This window comes from Thalassophryne amazonica, chromosome 2, assembly GCF_902500255.1.
Source record: "Thalassophryne amazonica chromosome 2, fThaAma1.1, whole genome shotgun sequence".
Classification (NCBI taxonomy): domain Eukaryota; kingdom Metazoa; phylum Chordata; class Actinopteri; order Batrachoidiformes; family Batrachoididae; genus Thalassophryne; species Thalassophryne amazonica.
In genome coordinates, this window is record NC_047104.1 from 158,960,244 (window position 1) to 158,986,815 (window position 26,572).

The 26,572-nt window shown below is 43.1% G+C and overlaps 1 protein-coding gene and 1 long non-coding RNA gene across 4 annotated transcripts in view; one reads left to right on the forward strand and one right to left on the reverse strand.

The window, feature by feature from the left end:
* Nucleotides 1-26,572, forward strand: part of tspan4a (tetraspanin 4a) — a 1,052,607-nt gene that overhangs the window by 935,750 nt on the left and 90,285 nt on the right. For all 3 annotated transcript variants that reach the window (XM_034160143.1, XM_034160139.1, XM_034160132.1), the window contains one exon: nucleotides 14,684-14,785. In XM_034160143.1, the coding sequence (XP_034016034.1) occupies nucleotides 14,684-14,785 (102 nt within the window). The remainder of the gene's footprint in view (nucleotides 1-14,683; nucleotides 14,786-26,572) is intronic.
* On the reverse strand, nucleotides 1,040-25,629 carry LOC117501303. Its single transcript, XR_004558004.1, has 4 exons — nucleotides 25,618-25,629; nucleotides 23,568-23,573; nucleotides 15,160-15,306; nucleotides 1,040-1,050 (listed from the first exon to the last, which is right to left on the reverse strand). It is a non-coding gene; the product is annotated as an uncharacterized LOC117501303 (long non-coding RNA).

A 26,572-nucleotide genomic window follows, 5' to 3' on the forward strand; every position in this document is an offset into this window, starting at 1 on the left:
GGTGCGGACCAAGGTAGCTTAGCCGCCGTTAGTTCCCCCCTGGCAGATCCGAGCAGCCGGGAAAGCAGGCGACTGGGTGACTGTGAGGAGGAAGCGTAGCCCTAAACAGAAGCCCCGTGTACACCGCCAACCCGTTCACATTCTAACCGTTTTTCCCCACTCGACGACACACCGCCGAGGATCAAACTCTGGTTATTGGCGACTCTGTTTTGAGAAATGTGAAGTTAGCGACACCAGCAACCATAGTCAATTGTCTTCGGGGGCCAGAGCAGGCGACATTGAAGGAAATTTGAAACTGCTGGCTAAGGCTAAGCGTAAATTTGGTAAGATTGTAATTCACGTCGGCAGTAATGACACCCGGTTACGCCAATCGGAGGTCACTAAAATTAACATTAAATCGGTGTGTAACTTTGCAAAAACAATGTCGGACTCTGTAGTTTTCTCTGGCCCCTCCCCAATCGGACCGGGAGTGACATGTTTAGCCGCATGTTCTCCTTGAATTGCTGGCTGTCTGAGTGGTGTCCAAAAAATGAGGTGGGCTTCATAGATAATTGGCAAAGCTTCTGGGGAAAACCTGGTCTTGTTAGGAGAGCTGCTCCATCCCACTTTGGATGGAGCAGCTCTCATTTCTAGAAATCTGGCCAATTTTCTTAAATCCTCCAAACCGTGACTATCCAGGGTTGGGACCAGGAAGCAGAGTTGTAGTCTTACACACCTCTCTGCAGCTTCTCTCCCCTGCCATCCCCTCATTACCCCATCCCCGTAGAGACGGTGCCTGCTCCCAGACTACCAATAACCAGCAAAAATCTATTTAAGCATAAAAATTCAAAAAGAAAAAATAATATAGCACCTTCAACTGCACCACAGACTAAAACAGTTAAATGTGGTCTATTAAACATTAGGTCTCTCTCTTCTAAGTCCCTGTTGGTAAATATATAATAATTGATCAACATATTGATTTATTCTGCCTTACAGAAACCTGGTTACAGCAGGATGAATATGTTAGTTTAAATGAGTCAACACCCCCGAGTCACACTAACTGTCAGAATGCTCGTAGCACGGGCCGGGGTGGAGGATTAGCAGCAATCTTCCATTCCAGCTTATTAATTAATCAAAACCCCAGAGCTTTAATTCATTTGAAAGCTTGACTCTTAGTCTTGTCCATCCAAATTGGAAGTCCCAAAAACCAGTTTTATTTGTTATTATCTATCGTCCACCTGGTCGTTACTGTGAGTTTCTCTGTGAATTTTCAGACCTTTTGTCTGACTTAGTGCTTAGCTCAGATAAGATAATTATAGTGGGCGATTTTAACATCCACACAGATGCTGAGAATGGACAGCCTCAACACTGCATTTAATCTATATTAGACTCTATTGGCTTTGCTCAAAATGTAATGAGTCCACCCACCACTTTAATCATATCTTAGATCTTGTTCTGACTTTATGGTATGGAAATAGAAGACTTAACAGTATTCCCTGAAAACTCCCTTCTGTCTGAATCATTTCTTAATAACATTTACATTTACTCTGATGGACTACCCAGCAGTGGGGAATAAGTTTCATTACACTAGAAGTCTTTCAGAAGCACTGTAACTAGGTTTAGGATATGATTCCTTCTTTATGTTCTCTAATGCCATATGCCAACACAGTGCAGAGTAGCTACCTAAACTCTGTAATTGAGATAGAGTATCTCGTCAATAGTTGTTTACATCCTCATGAAGACAACTTGGATGCTGTAGCTCCTCTAAAAAAGAGAGCTTTAAATCAGAAGTGCCTGACTCCGGGTATAACTCACAAACTCGTAGCTAAAGCAGATAACCCGTAAGTTGGAGAGGAAATGGCGTCTCACTAATTTAGAAGATCTTCACTTAGCCTGGAAAAAGAGTCTGTTGCTCTATAAAAAAGCCCTCCGTAAAGCTAGGACTCTTTCTACTCATCACTAATTGAAGAAAATAAGAACAACCCCAGGTTTCTTTTCAGCACTGTAGCCAGGCTGACAAAGAGTCAGAGCTCTATTGAGCCGAGTATTCCATTAACTTTAACTAGTAATGACTTCATGACTTCTTTGCTAACAAAATTTAACTATTAGAGAAAAAATTACTCATAACCATCCCAAGACGTATCGTTATCTTTGGCTGCTTTCAGTGATGCCGGTATTTGGTTAGACTCTTTCTCTCCAATTGTTTCTGTCTGAGTTATTTCATTAGTTACTTCATCCAAACCATCAACATGTTATTAGACCCCATTCCTACGAGGCTGCTCAAGGAAGGCCCTACCATTATTTAATGCTTTGATCTAATATGATCAATCTATCTTTGTTAGTTGGGCTATGTACCACAGGCTTTTAAGGTGGCAGTAATTAAACCATTACTAAAAAGCCATCACTTGACCCAGCCTATCTTAGCTAATTATAGGCCAATCTCCAACCTTCCTTTTCTCTCAAAATTCTTGAAAGGGTAGTTGTAAAACAGCTAACTGATCATCTGCAGAGGAATGGTCTATTTGAGAGAGTTTCAGTCAGGTTTTAGAATTCATCATAGTACAGAAACAGCATTAGTGAAGGTTACAATGATCTTCTTATGGCCTCGGACAGTGGACTCATCTCTGTGCTTGTTCTGTTAGACCTCAGTGCTGCTTTTGATACTGTTGACCATAAAATTTTATTACAGAGATTAGAGCATGCCATAGGTATTAAAGGCACTGCGCTGCGGTGGTTTGAATCATATTTGGCTAATAGATTACAATTTGTTCATGTAAATGGGGAATCTTCGTCACGACTAAAGTTAATTATGGAGTTCCACAAGGTTCTGTGCTAGGACCAATTTTATTCACTTTATACATGCTTCCCTTAGGCAGTATTATTAGACGGTATTGCTTAAATTTCATTGTTACGCAGATGATACCCAGCTTTATCTATCCATGAAGCCAGAGGACACACACCACTTAGCTAAACTGCAGGATTGTCTTACAGATATAAAGAATGGATGACCTCTAATTTCCTGCTTTTAAACTCAGATAAAACTGAAGTTATTGTACTTGGCCCCACAAATCTTAGAAACATGGTGTCTAACCAGATCCTTACTCTGGATGGCATTACCCTGATCTCTAGTAATACTGTGAGAAATCTTGGATTCATTTTTGATCAGGATATGTCATTCAAAGCGCATATTAAACAAATATGTAGGACTGCTTTTTGCATTTACGCAATATCTCTAAAATCAGAAAGGTCTTGTCTCAGAGTGATGCTGAAAAACTAATTCATGCATTTATTTCCTCTAGGCTGGACTATTGTAATTCATTATTATCAGGTTGTCCTAAAAGTTCCCTAAAAAGCCTTCAGTTAATTCAAAATGCTGCAGCTAGAGTATGACAGGGACTAGAAGGAGAGAGCATATCTCACCCATATTGGCCTCTCTTCATTGGCTTCCTGTTAATTCTAGAATAGAATTTAAAATTCTTCTTCTTACTTATAAGGTTTTGAATAATCAGGTCCATCTTATCTTAGGGACCTTCGTAGTACCATATCACCCCAATAGAGCGCTCGCTCTCAGACTGCAGGCTTACTTGTAGTCCTAGGGTTTGTAAGAGTAGAATGGGAAGGCAGAGCCTTCGCTTTCAGGCTCCTCTCCTGTGGAACCAGCTCCCCAATTCAGATCAGGGAGACAGACACCCTCTCTACTTTTAAGATTAGGCTTAAAACTTTCCCTTTTGCTAAGCTTATAGTTAGGGCTGGATCAGGTGACCCGAACCATCCCTTAGTTATGCTGCTATAGACTCTAGACTGCTGGGGCGGTTCCCATGATGCACTGTTTCTTTCTCCTTTTTGCTCTGTATGCACCACTCTGCATTTAATCATTAGTGATCGATCTCTGCTCCCCTCCACAGCATGTCTTTTTCCTGGTTCTCTCCCTCAGCCCCACACCAGTCCCAGCAGAAGACTGCCCCCTCCCTGAGCCTGGTTCTGCTGGAGGTTTCTCCTGTTAAAAGGGAGTTTTTTCCTTCCCACTGTAGCCAAGTGCTTGCTCACAGGTGTCTTTTTGACGTTGGGGTTTTTACGTTAATTATTGTATGGCCTTGCCTTACAATATAAAGCGCCTTGGGGCAACTGTTTATTGTGATTTGGCGGCTATATAAAAAAATTGATTGATTGATTGATTGATGATTGCTTATTATTTTATTTGACTTTGCTGTTGTTTTTTTGTGATCTCTTTTCAGTTTTATACATCCATCCACTCATCCATTTTAGCAGCTAAAACAAATCCAAAGTTACAATGATTGCTGATGATTCCATTTTTCATTCAACTGCTAAATCAGTTTCAGTTTTGGATTCTGAGCTGAACTGTGATGTGGAAAACCATCAGTGCACATCCTCGAGTAAGGGTCCCTTCACACATAGAATGAATAAGTACAACTCAGGGCGACTTGTGTTGAAACAGTTCGTTTGAGCGAACCACGAAAACATCGCACCAACAGGCAGGCGTGCCGATCCTGGTGTGACGGTTTTTGCACGCAACAGTGTCTTTCGAGCAGGAACACAGTGTGAGCAGCTGCACCACATCACACCACTGATGTGAAGAACAATAAAATAAAAACCAGTGGGTAAAATTAGTGAATATCACTGGGTTCATATAATAATACATAAAAGGGGACGCAATACAGAACCCTGCAGTTAAATAGCCCTGGTTAAAAAAAATTGTCAGTTATGGGATTCGAAACTGTAAGCTCTGATTACCAGATGGAAACATTACCACTGCGCTACCCTCACTGACCTGTAATAGGAGCAGAGAAATGCTTGAAATCAACAAAGACATGGATGAGGTGCGCTGTGTGCGGCTGCTGCAGCCCACCACAAAGGTGAAATAAACAGCGATGGCCAACACATATACAGGGCTGGAAATTTCAGTTTGCTTGGTCATACCCACAGCCAGTTATTTTGGGGGTAATTTTCAACTTTTTTAAAATGGTACCAGTTTGTTCCCCATGTCATGAGAATTCGGAATATATAGTTTTTAGGGCTAATATATTGTTTAGAAGTTACCCAGGACAGACAGACAGACAGATGTAGCCCTTTATGTATATAGATTAAATTAAATAGAAATTGAACTGCTGGTTATGCAATTCAAACAGCACCAAATCAGAACAAAGCGTTTCACACAGCCTAACCTTCCCAACCCCCCTGAACAAGCACACAGCCAATAGTGGTATGGAAAAACTCCCTCTGGTGTACGTGAGGCAGAAACCTCAAGCAGATCAGACTCAGAGGAGTGACCACTGTGTAGGGCATTCTAACAGTTACAAAGTTACAAGCAGTTACAAAAACATTCAGCTACAAGACTTTGGCCATGTGGCACTTGTGCCAATATCCAACTTGCAGGTGTCTCAAATGTGTCACGGGCCAGTCAAGGATTACCGCTCGCAGTGACTGATGACATTCAGTGACTTCAACAGTAATTATTAAAATTGAGAACAGTAAATCATACACAATATATTCAGTCTGAGAAGGCAAAGTCCATGTTGTGAAAGTGTAGGAACACGGACCCACAACAGGGGGCGTAAATGAACGGGCAATGGATAAGCCAAACAGTAACAATTTAATGTTGTAAATTGTGCACAACGGAATACAGACAACAACAGTTTGGAACTACAGTCAATTACACGTTGGGTGACGTGTGGGCAGGCTTGAGGATAGGAGACGCCCGTCCAGAACCGAGCCGGATCCCAACACGGCCCTCACTGCCAACGGATCTGAAGAACACCGGAGCCGCCCAAGTCCTGAGTCCCCAGGTGGCCACCATCTCCAGCTGTCAGACCTGGTACTGCTGGCAGAGAACAAGAAACAGCACAGGTGAGTGTGAGTACGCACACTCAGTAAACCCACAGTCTGTGTTCTTTTGGGAGGGAGCACCTCCACCTCCAATCACACACGTGCAGCTCCTGTTTAACCACTTATCTGGTTGGGATGTGAGGCGAAGCTGTCGCTAATCACACCAACGCCAATCCAGCAGATAAGGAAACACCACAGGAAAACGGCTGCAAAAGAGTTCAGGACTATTATTCAGTTTTAAGTCAGCAGAGAAATTACCTCCAAGGTAGCTGATTTCTCAGCGGGGAGGTGGAGTTGCAGTCCGCCTTTAAGGTGGTGGTGATGTGGATGAGTGACAGCTGGTGCTGATGACGAGTGACAGCTGTCACTCCCGGTTGCTATGACGCCCTCTCGTGCTTGAAGCCCGCACTTCAAGCGGGCGCCATCTGGTGGTGGTGGGCCAGCAGTACCTCCTCTTCAGCGGCCCACACAACAGTCCAGATCCATCAGGCGTTACTCAGAATTGAATCCAGGCAGCACATCGAAACATAATAAGGCAAATATCTGGCAGGAGTCTTTCAAATAGCAGGTGGATTAACAATGTTCAAGGCAAAAGGTCTGTATCTCAGTGGCAGCCTAACATTCACTGTGAACTACAGGAACACAAAGAGAATGCAAGGAAAGCAAGATGGGACCGCAACAAGCTGGCAATGAACTTGGTGTATGTGGTGGCATGCAGCACCAGTGCCTGACCTGACCTGACCTGACACACACACACACACACCCACACACACACACACACACACCACACACACACACACACACACACACACACACACACACACACACACACAGAGTGTAATCATGTCAGTAATAACTGCAGACTCTGATCATTGTTCTTCATGCTTCAAGAGCACTTTGCCAGAATGAAAGATAATGTGTCAAAGAGTCTGGTGGCTGTAGAACTGACAGGCTGCTTCAGCACACAGCGTAGCAGAGAGGAAGCCGGGATCGAGCGTCAGCATGTGCACACAAGGAGAAGCGGCTTTCATGTGAGATGGTGTTTGCCGTTTGTGCACCGCGCCTGATTGTTTTGATTGCATTGTTAATTTGAAGTGATTGGATTTTGCATTCAGTGTATTTAAGAACATTTATCGCTCACTGGTGGTGATTAAAAAACAACAACATTGTTGTCTTTAGTACGGCGCTCGCTGCGACGGAATCACGTTTTATCTGGTTTGTTTTGGCTCAAGCAGCTGAACCACATCTTGTAAAACAAACTCACATGGGTCCACGTGGGTTCAGCTTATTGCACAGCAACTTGTGGTCAGGAGAGTCAAACTCAGCGGCCTTCAGCTTTAACCAAATGCTTATTTGAAAGGCACTTTTACTTTTTATATATATATTTGGCCAGTTTTTAACGCACTAAGAGTTTCAGTGTCTCTGTGCACTAATGCCAAGATCCCACTGATTTTTACTTTCACTATTGAACACTGGATCATCTCCCCACGCAGCAAAGAGCACTGAAAAAAAAAACAGCTGGTTAGAAAAATTCAAGCCCAACATGCTGAAGGACTTGTGTTCTAAATGCAGTTTTAAAGCCACAGTGTCAATACAGGAAAGAGAGTGAATTACTTTCATCTCCTATGAACTAATATACAAGAATATTCAATCAATCAATCAATCAATTTTTTTATATAGCGCCAAATCACAACAAACAGTTGCCCCAAGGCGCTTTATATTGTAAGGCAAAGCCATACAATAATTATGTAAAACCCCAACGGTCAAAACGACCCCCTGTGAGCAAGCACTTGGCTACAGTGGGAAGGAAAAACTCCCTTTTAACAGGAAGAAACCTCCAGCAGAACCAGGCTCAGGGAGGGGCAGTCTTCTGCTGGGACTGGTTGGGGCTGAGGGAGAGAACCAGGAAAAAGACATGCTGTGGAGGGGAGCAGAGATCGATCACTAATGATTAAATGCAGAGTGGTGCATACAGAGCAAAAAGAGAAAGAAACACACAGTGCATCATGGGAACCCCCCAGCAGTCTACGTCTATAGCAGCATAACTAAGGGATGGTTCAGGGTCACCTGATCCAGCCCTAACTATAAGCTTAGCAAAAAGGAAAGTTTTAAGCCTAATCTTAAAAGTAGAGAGGGTGTCTGTCTCCCTGATCTGAATTGGGAGCTGGTTCCACAGGAGAGGAGCCTGAAAGCTGAAGGCTCTGCCTCCCATTCTACTCTTACAAACCCTAGGAACTACAAGTAAGCCTGCAGTCTGAGAGCGAAGCGCTCTATTGGGGTGATATGGTACTACGAGGTCCCTAAGATAAGATGGGACCTGATTATTCAAAACCTTATAAGTAAGAAGAAGAATTTTAAATTCTATTCTAGAATTAACAGGAAGCCAATGAAGAGAGGCCAATATGGGTGAGATATGCTCTCTCCTTCTAGTCCCCGTCAGTACTCTAGCTGCAGCATTTTGAATTAACTGAAGGCTTTTTAGGGAACTTTTAGGACAACCTGATAATAATGAATTACAATAGTCCAGCCTAGAGGAAATAAATGCATGAATTAGTTTTTCAGCATCACTCTGAGACAAGACCTTTCTAATTTTAGAGATATTGCGTAAATGCAAAAAGCAGTCCTACATATTTGTTTAATATGCGCTTTGAATGACATATCCTGATCAAAAATGACTCCAAGATTTCTCACAGTATTACTAGAGGTCAGGGTAATGCCATCCAGAGTAAGGATCTGGTTAGACACCATGTTTCTAAGATTTGTGGGGCCAAGTACAATAACTTCAGTTTTATCTGAGTTTAAAAGCAGGAAATTAGAGGTCATCCATGTCTTTATGTCTGTAAGACAATCCTGCAGTTTAGCTAATTGGTGTGTGTCCTCTGGCTTCATGGATAGATAAAGCTGGGTATCATCTGCGTAACAATGAAAATTTAAGCAATACCGTCTAATAATACTGCCTAAGGGAAGCATGTATAAAGTGAATAAAATTGGTCCTAGCACAGAACCTTGTGGAACTCCATAATTAACTTTAGTCTGTGAAGAAGATTCCCCATTTACATGAACAAATTGTAATCTATTAGACAAATATGATTCAAACCACCGCAGCGCAGTGCCTTTAATACCTATGGCATGCTCTAATCTCTGTAATAAAATTTTATGGTCAACAGTATCAAAAGCAGCACTGAGGTCCAACAGAACAAGCACAGAGACGAGTTCCACTGTCCGAGGCCATAAGAAGATCATTTGTAACCTTCACTAATGCTGTTTCTGTACTATGATGAATTCTAAAACCTGACTGTAACTCTTCAAATAGACCATTCCTCTGCAGATGATCAGTTAGCTGTTTTACAACTACCCTTTCAAGAATTTTTGAGAGAAAAGGAAGGTTGGAGATTGGCCTATAATTAGCTAAGATAGCTGGGTCAAGTGATGGCTTTTAAAGTAATGGTTTAATTACTGCCACCTTAAAAGCCTGTGGTACATAGCCAACTAACAAAGATAGATTGATCATATTTAAGATCGAAGCATTAAATAATGGTAGGGCTTCCTTGAGCAGCCTGGTAGGAATGGGGTCTAATAAACATGTTGATGGTTTGGATGAAGTAACTAATGAAAATAACTCAGACAGAACAATCGGAGAGAAAGAGTCTAACCAAATACCGGCATCACTGAAAGCAGCCAAAGATAACGATACGTCTTTGGGATGGTTATGAGTAATTTTTTCTCTAATAGTTAAAATTTTGTTAGCAAAGAAAGTCATGAAGTCATTACTAGTTAAAGTTAATGGAATACTCAGCTCAATAGAGCTCTGACTCTTTGTCAGCCTGGCTACAGTGCTGAAAAGAAACCTGGGGTTGTTCTTATTTTCTTCAATTAGTGATGAGTAGAAAGATGTCCTAGCTTTACGGAGGGCTTTTTTTATAGAGCAACAGACTCTTTTTCCAGGCTAAGTGAAGATCTTCTAAATTAGTGAGACGCCATTTCCTCTCCAACTTATGGGTTATCTGCTTTAAGCTGCGAGTTTGTGAGTTATACCACGGAGTCAGGCACTTCTAATTTAAAGCTCTCTTTTTCAGAGGAGCTACAGCATCCAAAGTTGTCTTCAATGAGGATGTAAAACTACTGACGAGATACTCTATCTCCCTTACAGAGTTTAGGTAGCTACTCTGCACTGTGTTGGTATATGGCATTAGAGAACATAAAGAAGGAATCATATCCTTAAACCTAGTTACAGCGCTTTCTGAAAGACTTCTAGTGTAATGAAACTTATTCCCCACTGCTGGGTAGTCCATCAGAGTAAATGTAAATGTTATTAAGAAATGATCAGACAGAAGGGAGTTTTCAGGAAATACTGTTAAGTCTTCTATTTCCATACCATAAGTCAGAACAAGGTCTAAGATATGATTAAAGTGGTGGGTGGACTCATTTACTTTTTGAGCAAAGCCAATAGAGTCTAATAATAGATTAAATGCAGTGTTGAGGCTGTCATTCTCAGCATCTATGTGGATGTTAAAATCGCCCACTATAATTATCTTATCTGAGCTAAGCATTAAGTCAGACAAAAGGTCTGAAAATTCACAGAGAAACTCACAGTAACGACCAGGTGGACGATAGATAATAACAAATAAAACTGGTTTTTGGGACTTCCAATTTGGATGGACAAGACTAAGAGACAAGCTTTCAAATGAATTAAAGCTCTGTCTGGGTTTTTGATTAATTAATAAGCTGGAATGGAAGATTGCTGCTAATCCTCCTCCTCGGCCCGTGCTACGAGCATTCTGACCGTTAGTGTGACTCGGGGGTGTTGACTCATTTAAACTAACATATTCATCCTGCTGTAACCAGGTTTCTGTTAGGCAGAATAAATCAATATGTTGATCAATTATTATATCATTTACCAACAGGGACTTAGAAGAGAGAGACCTAATGTTTAATAGACCACATTTAACTGTTTTAGTCTGTGGTGCAGTTGAAGGTGCTATATTATTTTTTTCTTTTTGAATTTTTATGCTTAAATAGATTTTTGCTGGTTATTGGTAGTCTGGGAGCATGCACCGTCTCTACGGGGATGGGGTAATGAGGGGATGGCAGGGGGAGAGAAGCTGCAGAGAGGTGTGTAAGACTACAACTCTGCTTCCTGGTCCCAACCCTGGATAGTCACGGTTTGGAGGATTTAAGAAAATTGGCCAGATTTCTAGAAATGAGAGCTGCTCCATCCAAAGTGGGATGGATGCCGTCTCTCCTAACAAGACCAGGTTTTCCACAGAAGCTTTGCCAATTATCTATGAAGCCCACCTCATTTTTTGGACACCACTCAGACAGCCAGCAATTCAAGGAGAACAGGCGGCTAAACATGTCACTCCCGGTCCGATTGGGGAGGGGCCCAGAGAAAACTACAGAGTCCGACATTGTTTTTGCAAAGTTACACACCGATTTAATGTTAATTTTAGTGACCTCCGATTGGCGTAACCGGGTGTCATTACTGCCGACGTGAATTACAATCTTACCAAATTTACGCTTAGCCTTAGCCAGCAGTTTCAAATTTCCTTCAATGTCGCCTGCTCTGGCCCCCGGAAGACAATTGACTATGGTTGCTGGTGTCGCTAACTTCACATTTCTCAAAATAGAGTCGCCAATAACCAGAGTTTGATCCTCGGCAGGTGTGTCGTCGAGTGGGGAAAAACGGTTAGAAATGTGAACGGGTTGGCGGTGTACACGGGGCTTCTGTTTAGAACTACGCTTCCTCCTCACAGTCACCCAGTCAGCCTGCTTGGGATCTGCCAGGGGGAACTAACGGCGGCTAAGCTACCTTGGTCCGCACCGACTACAGGGGCCTGGCTAGCTGTAGAATTTTCCACGGTGCGGAGCCGAGTCTCCAATTCGCCCAGCCTGGCCTCCAAAGCTACGAATAAGCTACACTTATTACAAGTACCATTACTGCTAAAGGAGGCCGAGGAATAACTAAACATTTCACACCCAGAGCAGAAAAGTGTGGGAGAGACAGGAGAAGCCGCCATGCTAAATCGGCTAAGAGCTAGTAGCTACGCTAACCTAGCGGATTCCTAAAAACACGCAAAGTGAATAATTTAGAGGTGATTCAGCAGAAGGAGTGCTTTAGTTAAGGCATGTAAAGATTACACTGGGAAACAAATCATAATCTAGATAACTAGATCAATCTAACTGCGCAGATTAAACAGCTAACAGATACAGAAAAACACCGCTGTGCTCCGGAACAGGAAGTGATACAATACCGCAGTGAGAGCCAACCACCAGTCAATATTGGACGCACAAATTGAAAAAATAAAGTCCCGACCGTCTCCCCCAACATTTAAAATGTCCTTCTGACAGAAAAAAGTCACGACAGTGATGCAACAGAACGTCCAGCAAAGTCACGTTTACAACCAGGACTCAGCATACAAAGTAGAAAAATCCTGTTTTCTCATCATTCAATGTGGCATAAAGCAAAGTTTGAAAGATACAAGTCCTATACAGGTGTTGGGGAGTAACTGTGGCTTAATCTAAAAGTTTAAAATAGTCCTTTCTCTCTCTGTCTTGACATCATCTTGGTCATCCCTTGTAATTCTGTGGACCTGTAACATCTCCACACATGCTGGATCACGCTGTGGTTGCCTTCAAACATTTTGTGTGTTTCAAGCCCGATAAAATTCATCAAACCAGACGCAAAGTCACATTCATGGGCCGCTGTGATCAGAGTTTAAACCCCGATCCATGAAAGATGAAACAGAGCTTTAAACCAAAAATGAGGGAGAGAAATATCACAAGTTTAATTAAATCTGTCTGTAATCAAACACCCTGTGACTGCTGGGATAGGCTCCAACCCCGTGACTGTTCATTGGAGTAAGCGGATACAGAAAATGGATGGGTGGTTGTCTGTGATCAGACTATTTTGTTCCATGTAACTGTATTAAAATATACATTATTAAAATATACATATTTATTTTAATGAGTAGATTACTTAGGGCCCCTTCACACATCATGTGAATTCTGTAGGTACAACTCAGGGCGCCTCACGTCGTAACAGCTCGTATGAGCAAATCACACAAACATCGCGCCGCTGGGCAGGCATGCACAATCCTGGTGCGATGGTTCGTGCACGTGGGAACACAGCAGCTTTTCACAATAAAAAAATGAAAATAAAAAAAATAAAAATTACATGCCACCCACGGGATTCGAACTCACACATCCATTCTTTTAAATGCATGTATTTAAAGCACACACACACACCATATAAAAACACCACATTCTATTGAATCCCTCTTATCAAGTGGACAATACAAGTATGATCCATCTGTTCCTCTGTAGATGACTCATGGTCACAGACGTACAGTCATGAAATAACGTGAGTGAGAAGCAGGGCGCTCTTATGTCCACATCTGCTGTCAGTGTGTGCAGCCGGCCCCGTGCACGTCTCCAGCCCAACATGCGTGTCTTGTGGATGGCATGCCGCAGGAGAGCCGTCCCCACCTGTGACATTCTGGACGTGCTCAGCCGTGACGTCCAGATCCAAAGCTCCCCACAGCCGCTCCTGTCAGTGGCCACACCTCCTGTCAGTTCAGCGCACACACCAACATGTCACTCTGTTTGCAAAGTCACACTCGTGGGGCACTTAGACAGATTTCACATCCAGCTCGACAGTGATCATCTGCTGACTGTTTTCGTGATGATAGTATGAATGGCCACACATTTTCTAAGTGTCAAACGAGCGGTGTTAGATGTTCGTGTGTGTCACCTGGAATTTGGCCGACACCTGCCACAAGAGGGTTCGATGGGCTCTCACAGCTCACATAGTTGTAGCAGCAGGTGTACAAGGCATTGGAGGCAGCTACAATTTTAAACGTTTTGCACACAATTCCTGCTTCATGTGCAGTTTATGTGCAAATCGACCAAATTCACACTATATGTGAAGGGGCCCTTAGTTTTGTGTAGAGTCCAGCTCAGTCCAAACACGTGTAACCATGTTTCGTTCTTTTCCTTCTTCATATAGTTTATCTCTGTGGAGTGGTTGAATAATGGCCAGGAGACAGAGTGAAGTGATTTAATCTGCGTGGAACAGAATATGTACCTGTCAGAAATCATCGTAGCGAGTACAGCACCTTACGTGGAAATCCATTTCAGTTTTTCAATTTATTTTCATTTATATAGTTCCAAATCACAGCAGAGTTGCCTCAAGGCCTCAGAGTTGTGTATGAGTCCATCACAAAGTTATTAAGCTCATAAAAGGTACAACATGTAACTCTTTAGCTCCTGATGGACACAGTCAGCACAGTGATCACACAACGGACCACAACACACAATATTCTACCACAGTAACCCCCGCCCCGTGCCAGTCTCTAGTAGATGGCAAAGTGATCCCTGTGCCCTCTGCACTAACCACAACCAACCACCAAGGGAGGGCGTTGTTTCACCCATAAACACATAAAGCCAAGTGGAATCATGTAGAATATTAATAACCCTGTTACATAAAGTGGAAGTGGAACATTTCGACTGGTGAAGATGACGTATAGAGTTTGTTTGTGAGTATCAGAGGCTCCATCACATAATGGAACTCTGAGTGCAGTTGGGTTGATGGAAACTAACTTGCTCAAAGGCTTTTTAATGACTTGCTCTTGACTTAAATGTGAACTTTTACTCTGCTATATATTTTTCTCCTATAATTTCTGATCCTTCATACTGGCACCTCAGGAACAATGCAGTGATGTTATTTATTTTTTATAAAATTGTGTTTTTTCTTGTGTAAACTGTTCTATACTTTGACTCGTTGTCAGAAGTGTGTGATTCACCTTCAGCTGTTGTGTCATCCTGTTTTTTTTTTTGTTTGTTTTTTTTGTTCTCCCCTCAGATCGACCACTACGCACAGAGAGACCTGAAAAAAGGCCTTGAGCTCTTTGGCACAGAGGGCAACGTGGGTTTGACCAACGCCTGGATGATCGTACAAACTGATGTAAGACTTCAGATCAGTCAGCAGCAAGCGTTCAAATCTACAAATGTTCAGCAGCAGATCTGACGTGTTTCCCACCAGTTTAAACATTCTGCTGTCAACATCACCTTCGCTGAGGTCACAGTCACACAGTTTTTCCTCATAAGGCTCTGCTCAAAGGTGTTTGATTTGCTGCTTTATACCAACTTGAGGTTGGTATAAAAATGCAAATTATTGGACCATGAACGTTTAAGCCCCCAACTCACATAGCAAGAACATGCAGCAAATATTACCATCATCAGACGCAGTCGGGGGGAAAGAGGCGTGGTCAGCCGATCACCTCATCCACACCTGCACGATGGCATCTAAAGCACATATACAGTTTAGCTGACACAGACCGCCGTCAGATGTGCGTTCCATCTCAATGGCACCAAGAGTGTTGTGAACATGTGCAGCACACTCGGGACAACCGAGCGAATGGGAACAAACATGTAGATGCTCACAGACTGCCGTCCGTTGGTCTTCAGACCACAAGTCAGTATTTCCTGACTGAGGCCGGATGTGTCATTCTGATGCCATTCGGCCTCAACCGGCGTATGTATGACGGGGACATGAGGGAGAAGACTATTGAAAAAGCACCATCATGATGATAATCATGATGGTGATTATCTCTCCAGATATCTCCAGAAATGTTCAATAGGATTCAGGTCTTGGCTCTGCTCACTGCGGTATTGTATCACTTCCTGTTCCGGAGCACAGCGGTGTTTTTCTGTATCTGTTAGCTGTTTAATCTGCGTAGTTAGATTGATCTAGACAACTAGATAACGATTTGTTTCACAGTGTAATCTTCACGTGCCTTAACTAAAGCACTCCCTCTGCTGAATCACCTCTAAATGATTTACACATTATTCACTTTGTGTGTTTTTAGGAATCCACTAGCTTAGCGCAGCTACTAGCTCTTAGCCGGTTTAGCATGGCGGCTTCTCCTGTCTCTCCCGCACTTTTCTGCTCTGGGTGTGAAATGTTTAGTTATTCCTCGGCCTCCTTTAGCAGTAATGGTACTTGTAATAAGTGTAGCTTATTCGTAGCTTTGGAGGCCAGGCTGGGCGAATTGGAGACTCGGCTCCGCACCGTGGAAAATTCTACAGCTAGCCAGGACCCTGTAGTCGGTGCGGACCAAGGTAGCTTAGCCGCCGTTAGTTCCCTTCCAGCAGATCCTGAGCAGCCGCGAAAGCAGGCCGACTGGGTGACTGTGAGGAGGAAGCGTAGCCCTAAACAGAAGCCCCGTGTACACTGCCAGCTCATTCACATTTCTAACCGTTTTTCCCCACTCGGCGACACACCCGCCGAGGATGAAACTCTGGTTATTGGCGACTCTGTTTTGAGAAATGTGAAGTTAGCGACACCAGCAACCATAGTCAATTGTCTTCCAGGGGCCAGAGCAGGCGACATTGAAGGAAATTTGAACCTGCTGGCTAAGGCTAAACGTAAATTTGTTAAGATTGTAATTCACGTCGGCAATAATGACACCCGGTTACGCCAATCGGAGGTAACTAAAATTAACATTGAATCGGTGTGTAACTTTGCAAAAACAATGTCGGACTCTGTAGTTTTCTCTGGGCCCCTCCCCAATCGGACCGGGAGTGACATGTTTAGCCGCATGTTCTCCTTGAATTGCTGGCTGTCTGAGTGGTGTCCAAAAAATGAGGTGGGCTTCATAGATAATTGGCAAAGCTTCTGGGGAAAACCTGGTCTTGTTAGGAGAGACGGCATCCATCCCACTTTGGATGGAGCAGCTCTCATTTCTAGAAATCTGGCCAATTTTCTTAAATCCTCCAAACCGTGACTATCCAGGGTTGGGACCAGGAAGCAGAGTTGTAGTCTTACACACCTCTCTGCAGCTTCTCTCCCCCTGCCATCCCCTCATTACCCCATCCCCGTAGAGACGGTGCCTCCTCCCAGACCACCAATAACCAGCAAAAATCTATTTAACTCACAAACTCGCAGCTTAAAGCAGATAACCCATAAGTTGGAGAGGAAATGGCGTCTCACTAACTTAGAAGATCTTCACTTAGCCTGGAAAAAGAGTCTGTTGCTCTATAAAAAAAAGCCCTCCGTAAAGCTAGGACATCTTACTACTCATCACTAATTGAAGAAAATAAGAACAACCCCAGGTTTCTTTTCAGCACTGTAGCCAGGCTGACAAAGAGTCAGAGCTTTATTGAGCTGAGTATTCCTTTAACATTAACTAGTAATGACTTCATGACTTTCTTTGCTAATAAAATTTTAACTATTAGAGAAAAAATTACTCATAACCATCCCAAACACATATCGTTATCTTTGGCTGCTTTCAGTGATGCCGGTATTTGGTTAGACTCTTTCTCTCCGATTGTTCTGTCTGAGTTATTTTCATTAGTTACTTCATCCAAACCATCAACATGTCTATTAGACCCCATTCCTACCAGGCTGCTCAAGGAAGCCCTACCATTATTTAATGCTTCGATCTTAAATATGATCAATCTATCTTTATTAGTTGGCTATGTACCACAGGCTTTTAAGGTGGTAGTAATTAAACCATTACTTAAAAAGCCATCACTTGACCCAGCTATCTTAGCTAATTATAGGCCAATCTCCAACCTTCCTTTTCTCTCAAAAATTCTTGAAAGGGTAGTTGTAAAACAGCTAACTGATCATCTGCAGAGGAATGGTCTATTTGAAGAGTTTCAGTCAGGTTTTAGAATTCATCATAGTACAGAAACAGCATTAGTGAAGGTTACAAATGATCTTCTTATGGCCTCGGACAGTGGACTCGTCTCTGTGCTTGTTCTGTTGGACCTCAGTGCTGCTTTTGATACTGTTGACCATAAAATTTTATTACAGAGATTAGAGCATGCCATAGGTATTAAAGGCACTGCGCTGCGGTGGTTTGAATCATATTTGTCTAATAGATTACAATTTGTTCATGTAAATGGGGAATCTTCTTCACAGACTAAAGTTAATTATGGAGTTCCACAAGGTTCTGTGCTAGGACCAATTTTATTCACTTTATACATGCTTCCCTTAGGTAGTATTATTAGACGGTATTGCTTAAATTTTCATTGTTACGCAGATGATACCCAGCTTTATCTATCCATGAAGCCAGAGGACACACACCAATTAGCTAAACTGCAGGATTGTCTTACAGACATAAAGACATGGATGACCTCTAATTTCCTGCTTTTAAACTCAGATAAAACTGAAGTTATTGTACTTGGCCCCACAAATCTTAGAAACATGGTGTCTAACCAGATCCTTACTCTGGATGGCATTACCCTGACCTCTAGTAATACTGTGAGAAATCTTGGAGTCATTTTTGATCAGGATATGTCATTCAAAGCGCATATTAAACAAATATGTAGGACTGCTTTTTTGCATTTACGCAATATCTCTAAAATCAGAAAGGTCTTGTCTCAGAGTGATGCTGAAAAACTAATTCATGCATTTATTTCCTCTAGGCTGGACTATTGTAATTCATTATTATCAGGTTGTCCTAAAAGTTCCCTAAAAAGCCTTCAGTTAATTCAAAATGCTGCAGCTAGAGTACTGACGGGGACTAGAAGGAGAGAGCATATCTCACCCATATTGGCCTCTCTTCATTGGCTTCCTGTTAATTCTAGAATAGAATTTAAAATTCTTCTTCTTACTTATAAGGTTTTGAATAATCAGGTCCCATCTTATCTTAGGGACCTCATAGTACCATATCACCCCAATAGAGCGCTTCGCTCTCAGACTGCAGGCTTACTTGTAGTTCCTAGGGTTTGTAAGAGTAGAATGGGAGGCAGAGCCTTCAGCTTTCAGGCTCCTCTCCTGTGGAACCAGCTCCCAATTCAGATCAGGGAGACAGACACCCTCTCTACTTTTAAGATTAGGCTTAAAACTTTCCTTTTTGCTAAAGCTTATAGTTAGGGCTGGATCAGGTGACCCTGAACCATCCCTTAGTTATGCTGCTATAGACGTAGACTGCTGGGGGGGTTCCCATGATGCACTGAGTGTTTCTTTCTCTTTTTGCTCTGTATGCACCACTCTGCATTTAATCATTAGTGATTGATCTCTGCTCCCCTCCACAGCATGTCTTTTTCCTGGTTCTCTCCCTCAGCCCCAACCAGTCCCAGCAGAAGACTGCCCCTCCCTGAGCCTGGTTCTGCTGGAGGTTTCTTCCTGTTAAAAGGGAGTTTTTCCTTCCCACTGTCACCAAGTGCTTGCTCACAGGGGGTCATTTTGACCGTTGGGGTTTTACATAATTATTGTATGGCCTTGCCTTACAATATAAAGCACCTTGGGGCAAGTGTTTGTTGTGATTTGGCGCTATATAAATAAAATTGATTTTATTTTATTTTTTGATAATAATCTCATGACAGGGTGAGAAGAATAATCTCAGATTTGTGTCCATAACTGACACTATGGTAACAACTCTGCATGCCCCTCCCACCCTGGACATGCCCTGTTTAAACTCCTCCCCTCTGGTCAGCGTTACAGAGCTCTGTACGTCAGAACAACCAGACACAGGCACAGTTTCTGTCCACAGGCCGTCACACTGATGAACACCTTAACCTGACAAAATACTCACTGTTTATTTCACACATTATTTCTTATTCACATTTTATTTGCATATTCATTTTTTGACTGTGAATTATTCAGTGTATGTTCAGTATCATGTGTATGTATTTATTCATGCCGTACTGAGAGAGTGCAGCTCAAACTGAAGTCACATTCCTTGTATTTTTGTGGATACTGATGAAGCATTTCTCATTTTCAGAGGGATTTATGCAAATATCAGACGCTCTCGGGTAATCTGTGTTTCACATTGATGTGCTCCCAACTTTCCTAATCCTCTGCAAAGAAAACACAATGTGGGGATTTTGGAATGATGGGAAAGCAGCAGATGGATGGTGCTGGTGGTCAATGCTGTCAGAGACATCAAATGATAGATCAGAGACAGCAGAGTGTTTGGACGCGTTTAACAGATCTGCTGTTACAGCGCGTAGTTTTGTTTCATTAGCAAACAACGAAAGTCATCGGACGTTTGACTACGACATCAACTTGTGTGCATGTGTGCGCACGTGTGTGTGTGTTCACACAGTATGTAGGTGTCTGGTTTCAGAAATAATCAAAGGCGAAGATTTCCATGAGAATTATACAGAATATATTTTCTGGGTTTATAGACGTTGTTATTGTGCTTGTTTTATGTAAAAATGCTAGAAAAAGCTCAGGTTGCTTCTCCATTATATTCAGTTGAAATCACTGTGAGCTGCAATCACTTCCTGTTTGCTCTATAATGTCCTGGTTATTGTCCTTTACAACACTGTCATCTTTGTTCCAGAGAAATATATATATAAGATGTCTGAAATTTGGTTTGTATTTATTAAATTCCATGCAGATTAAACGTACCAGACACGGATTATTTGGGATAGTTGTTTTGGCAAGTTTTTGCAGTCTCTACTGCCATCTACTGGCCAGTATAGTTCATGGCAGTATTATCAGGTTATATCAGACGTTTGTCTAATCACAACTTGACTTTTGGCTTTTGCAAATGGCTTTTTTTTTTTTACATATGAAAAAAATGGCATATTTTACAAAACCATATTTATATGTAAACACAAACACACACATCACTTTAACGAGTTTGTTTTTACATAGAATGAATGAGTCAACCAATCAGTGTTAGTGGAGCTATTTTACCCATAATCCCTTTGGCATCTGTCTGTGTTTGTTACAAAACTTCAGAATTAGTGCATTATTTAAAATTGTGTTATATTTTAACTTTGCACAAATGACAGAATTGACATTAATATAGTTATTCTATACAGAATAATTTGATTTATAAGTCAAAACCATAAGTCAAAATTGCTTTATTTTCTCAGGCCTCAAGGCAGAACTGCTGTATGTGGTTAAGGAATAATGGATGTTTTTTTTTTTTTTTTGGTGACAACCTGGTGGTCACTGTCCTTTTGCTGTGGTAGAGTAAAATACATAATAAACAGGAGCTTCCAGCAGGGGGCACAAAGGCAGAACTGGTGATTAATTGTTTGGGTTTGTGATTGTGGTGTTTAAACTCAATTTTGAAGGTTATCGGTTAGCTGTAGCTTCCGATACATTTTTGGGTGGTTTATCGGTTTAGCTTTATAAAATATAACTTTTCAGTTAGCTGATTCGCTGTTGTTGAAGCTAACTTTTTGGTTAGCTGTGCCCACCACTGTCTATATGTATGATTGTATGACCATCTTGCTGCAAGGTAACAGTGCTAACCACTGAGCCACCCCGTGCTGCCTGTCATAAGTCTTTTTTTTAAATGACTGTTTTTAACTGGCTGCTAGTGTATCTTTAACCACAGACCGGGCTACACGAAAAGCACTTTAAAAATACTTTATTAGGGTTGTGCAATGTCTAATTAACTGGTGTATCATGAGGTGTCCCACATCACATCACAGCAGCGGCTCACTAAACAATCAGGTCCAGAGACGCGGCATCACGGCTGATCTGCTGATCCGACTTCATGTCACGATCCGCACAGCTCAGTGTTTTTCCACACACAAGTAAACACTCCCCCCCCCTTAATTTCTGCCCTTCAAGTAAACAATCATCAGTGGTCAATTTCATGTCTTCAGTCATCTGCCTTCAGGTTTACTCAAGTATGTTTGAAGCGGATGTGATGTCGGGTATTACTCAACCCCCCCCGGCTGAATAAAAGTGCTTCTACATCTCCCCCTTATTTCAACCAACTTCTGAATATATCCATTTCTGGACTTTTTAAATTGATATATTGTAAAATTAAATATTGTGAGTATGGTTTTGTCCCCGCCCACACGGGACAGGACGGATCCATGCTGTCAAGCTGCTTATGCCAATTTCTGACTCTACCATCCAACTGTTGAAGCAGCAGAAACTGAGTCATCATCCACTGTCCACTTTGGGTGAGTCCATGTCCACAGTTCTCTGTTCTTAGCTGTGGTTCCCAGTGTGCTCTTCACAAGCTGTCCTCAAGGTTCCACCTGTCTTCCACTGACAGATGCTGGTGATTTGAGTTCCTGGGGCCATTCCATTGCCTTTTTTTTCAGACCTCTGGAATCAATCATTTATGCCCAGAGAACCACCGCTCAGTGGGCGGAGTTTTATTTATTTTTGAGTCACTCCATTTCAACTCTGGAGATGGTTGCACATGAAAATCCTACAATGTCAGCAGTTTGTGGAAAAACTCAAATCAGCCATTTCTGCCACCAACAACATACCAAGTTCAGAGTCTCATCAACCGTCAGCAAATCCTCGTGAGCGGCTCCCCGTGTCGGCCACATGATTAAATAGACTGTAAATGTGCCTTTTTGATAACTAACATGTTCCACAGCTTATGGTGATGTTTCAACTGCAGTCTGGTCCATAAGTATTTGGTTTTGTAATTGTTGCTCTGAACACCAGCACAATGAACTTAAAAAAAATCCAGATGTGTTTGTAGTTGAGACTGTTGACTTTAATTCAAAGAGTTTAACAAACTCTCACATTATCACGTTCTCTCCCTCAGCCCCAACCAGTCCCAGCAGAAGACTGCCCCTCCCTGAGCCTGGTTCTGCTGGAGATTTCTTCCTGTTAAAAGGGAGTTTTTCCTTCCCACTGTAGCCAAGTGCTTGCTCACAGGGGGTCGTTTTGACCGTTGGGGTTTTACATAATTATTGTATGGCCTTGCCTTACAATATAAAGCGCCTTGGGGCAACTGTTTGTTGTGATTTGGCGCTATATAAAAAAATTGATTGATTGATTGACATTACCCATGGAGGGATTATGGCAACTTTCATCCAAAGTGTGTCCCTTTTCTGGACCCATAGGTGGGATATAGAGATTATTTAATATGACTGATGGCTTTTATAGTCGGTTTTCTCTGAGCCTGACAGGATGTCATGGAGTGTAGCGGTCAGTGGACAGATGCTGATATCGCTGCAGGAGGGTGACAGTCCAGCTCTTTAGGGTCCTGGTGCCACCCGTCTTACTGTATGACTGGAAGTGTTGGATGTTAATCAGCAACCTGAGGTCTGGATGTCTTTGGTGTTGGGTCTCTTTGGAGGATCCTTGAGTACCACTGGAATAACTGTGTCTAACAAGCAGGTACTCTTATTAACAGATGGATCCTAATTCTTTATCTAAATATCACTTCTTGTATGGATTCAGTAAAAAGGAACGTTTTATATTTATTCCACTCTGTCCCAACTGTGAAGCCACAACAATATTTTAGGGAGTAGGACATTCATATGGGCCAGGGAAAGCAAAGAATTAAAACCTCACAATTATCAAAGGAGAAAGGTGGATTTTCCCTTCCCTGCTTTAGGGATTGTTACTGGCTGGCCCAAATCTGGCCATTACCTGGGTGGTGTACACCGAGTTACAGATCAAAATAGAAAGAGACAGAAACAGCAATGGGAACAGGACTGACTGACTTTTACTGGGTGACCCATCAATGACCAACCACCTCTCAGACCCAAAGAACCCTTGGTTAACTGGCTCTCTAAAAACATTGACTGAAATAATTAAAAGGCATCATTTAAAGAAAATGACTGAAATATTTAAATGGCTCACTTATGATTCAGACTTTAGGACCAGTAATTATGATACAAGGTTCAAACATAGAGCGGGGTTTGGATTAACTTAGACCAGGACAGAGGTTTTAGCTTCCAAGACCTTAAGGATAAACTTGGTCACCGAAATCAACATCACTTTAGATATTTACAAATTAGAGACTTTATGAATAAGAAACTTCCAGGGAATGAGGCTTCAGGAAGAAAACAAAATTCTCAACATTAAAGAGCCTAAAAGAAATCCTTCTTTCCAAGAAAAAAAAAAAAAAAAAACCATCTAAAAAATGATGTTCAGCTCTCCAACAGACACACTTTGAATGTTAAGGTGAGATGGCAAACAGAGGGAGGCCTCACAATATCACAGGAAGAGTGGGACAGAGTCTGCAGACGGCAGTGGACAATAACAAGCTGCCCCTCCTGGAGAGAAGTCAGCTGGAGGAACACATCTCCATTCTTTCATAGTCCAGCACAAAAGAGTTGCATCTCAAAGCTGCTGGAGGTTCTTTGGAAATACATCAGCAAATCACTTCCATATCTGTTGGGGCTGTTCCTCTGTGGCTTCATATTGGAGAGACATCCACGAGGTCCCAGAGACTGTTTTTAAAAAGAAATTGTATCTTAGTGATCTAGCAGGACTTGAGTATTCAAAGCCAGATAAACGCCTGCTGCGAGTGTTAGTAGGATGCAAAAAAAAAAAAACTGACCAGGAACTGGCTTAAGAAAGACAAACCAACAATAAATGAGTGGATTGATATAGTAACATATATATCTATCATGACAAGGATCACATTCAAAACAAGAGCAATCTGAGATTTCTGACGTCCATCAATTCGGATCCACATCACCTCCAAAACTGAATGGAGTCTTCCATGGCCTAAGATCTCTCTGTGGTGCAAAATTCAAAATCTGTACAGTAGTTTTGACATAGTTCTGCTGACAGACAAATAAATAAATGCTGATGACTTTGTTGTGTCCTTGGTGGACATCATGAAGAATCAAGCTGATATTTTTGAAGGAAACTGGTCAAAATGTCTTATCTATGTGTCAATTTTAAGACCAGACTTTGTATGACTGAAATGATAATAATAAGGTTACACCTTCTAACTTAAGATTTAAATTTCAGTTCTCTTTGGGGGGGGGCTATTGGGGGTCATTATCATTGGTTGTGTGGATCAGAAATTTCAGTTAAATATATCAAATACGAGACAAACACACTGATATTGTTGTGTGGGCCGCTGAAGAGGAGGTACTGCTGGCCCACCACCACCAGAGGGCGCCCTGCCTGGAGTGCGGGCTCCAGGCACCAGAGGGTGCTGCCGCCTCACAGGAGCAGCCGGGGTGACAGCTGTCACTTATCACCGACGACAGCTGTCAATCATCTGATCTTCAGTGGTATATCAGCAAGACGGCATCTCCACCTCATTGCCGAGATATCGCTCTACGAAGAGGTAAATTCTCAGCTGACTGTATTGTGGAATAACTGTTGCTTGTGTAACTTGGACAGCATTTACTCTGTTCCTTTTTTTTTTGACGAGAGGTGGAGGTGATTTCCCACCATACGTGTTGCTGGGTGCACACGCACCCACTTCTAACTGTGTTTGCTCCTCGCCAGCAGTACCAGATCCGACACGCGTAGGCAGTGGCCACCTGGGAGTTCGGGACTTGGCGGCTCCAGTATTCCCGGGGTTCAGTGGCGGTGGAAATCGTGTGGTTCCGGTTCGACTTGGACTGACGTCTCCTATCTTCGAGCCTGCCCACATAACACTGTGTATATTGGAGTTCATATTGTAATCTGTCGTTGTTGTTGTGCAATTTCACAACAGTAAAGTGTTGTATTTGGCCTTATCCATTGTCCGTTCATTTGCGCCCCCTGTTGTGGGTCCGTGCTCTTACACTTTCACAACAGGATATCTCGGCCATCGTCATGGATCCCGAGGGGCGTCAACCGGCTGTTGAACGGCCAATGGAAGAACAGGGTGCACAGGCGGCCGCAGGAGGAATGATCGGTGAGTTGCAGCGAATCCTCACCGCTTTTACGGCTCGGTTGGATCTAATGACCGAGCAGAACGTCCTCCTTAACCGCAGGGTGGAGGCTCTCGCCGCACAGGTGGAAGCGCGCCCTCAGGGCGAAGCTGCGGCTCTCCCTCCTGTGGACCCTGTGCGAAACAATGACATTCCACAGGTCGTTCAACGACCCCTCCCACCATCCCCGGAAGCATACATAAGCCCGCCAGAGCCGTACGACGGTTGTGTGGAGACGTGCGCTGATTTCCTTATGCAGTGTTCGCTCGTCTTCGCACAACGTCCCGTTATGTACGCGACTGATGCTAGTAAAGTAGCTTATGTCATAAATTTGCTTCGTGGTGAGGCACGCGCTCGGGCTACAGCGCTCTGGGAGCAGAATGCACGGCTCCTTCAGGTGTATGATGGGTTTGTGAGGGAGTTCAGAACAGTGTTCGATCACCCAAATAGAGGTGAGACCGCTTCAGCCGTGCTGCTGTCAATGAGACAGGGGCGCTGGAGTGCAGCTGCTTATGCAGTCTACTTCCGCATCGCGGCTGCAAGGTCCGGCTGGAATAGCACTGCCCTCCGCACCGCCTTTGTAAACGGACTGTCACTGGTTCTAAAGGAGCACCTGGTGGTTAAGGACGAACCGCGGGATTTAGACGGGCTTATCGATCTCGTCATACGATTAGACAATCGGTTAGAAGAACGCCGTCGGGAACGAGACGAAGGGCGTGGCCGGGCACGCGTCGTCCCTCTCCCTTCCGGTTCCGACCGCGTTCCGCCCTCCCCATGCTCCACGGCCCCTGCGCTCCGTGTGGTGACAACTCCCCCTGCTGACGAAGCTATGGACACGAGCAGGGCCACATTTAGGGCACCAGATAGACAGAGGAGGCTGGCCCATGGAGCATGTTTTGTTTGTGGCTCGATAGAGCATCAGGTAAGAGACTGCCCCGAGCGGTTAAAACACCAACGCCCGCCCCTAGAAACTGGGCTAGGGGTGGGCCGAGACATTCAGGTGGGACACACCCACATTGCCACACAACTCCCTGTTACAATCCTGTATGAGGATTTAACCCTGAAGGCCCCAGCACTGGTGGACACGGGCTCTGAAGGGAATCTGTTAGACAGCAGATGGGTCAGGGAGATAGGGCTCCCTCTGGTGGCTCTTACCTCGCCTGTGCAGGTACGAGCACTAGATGGCTCCCTC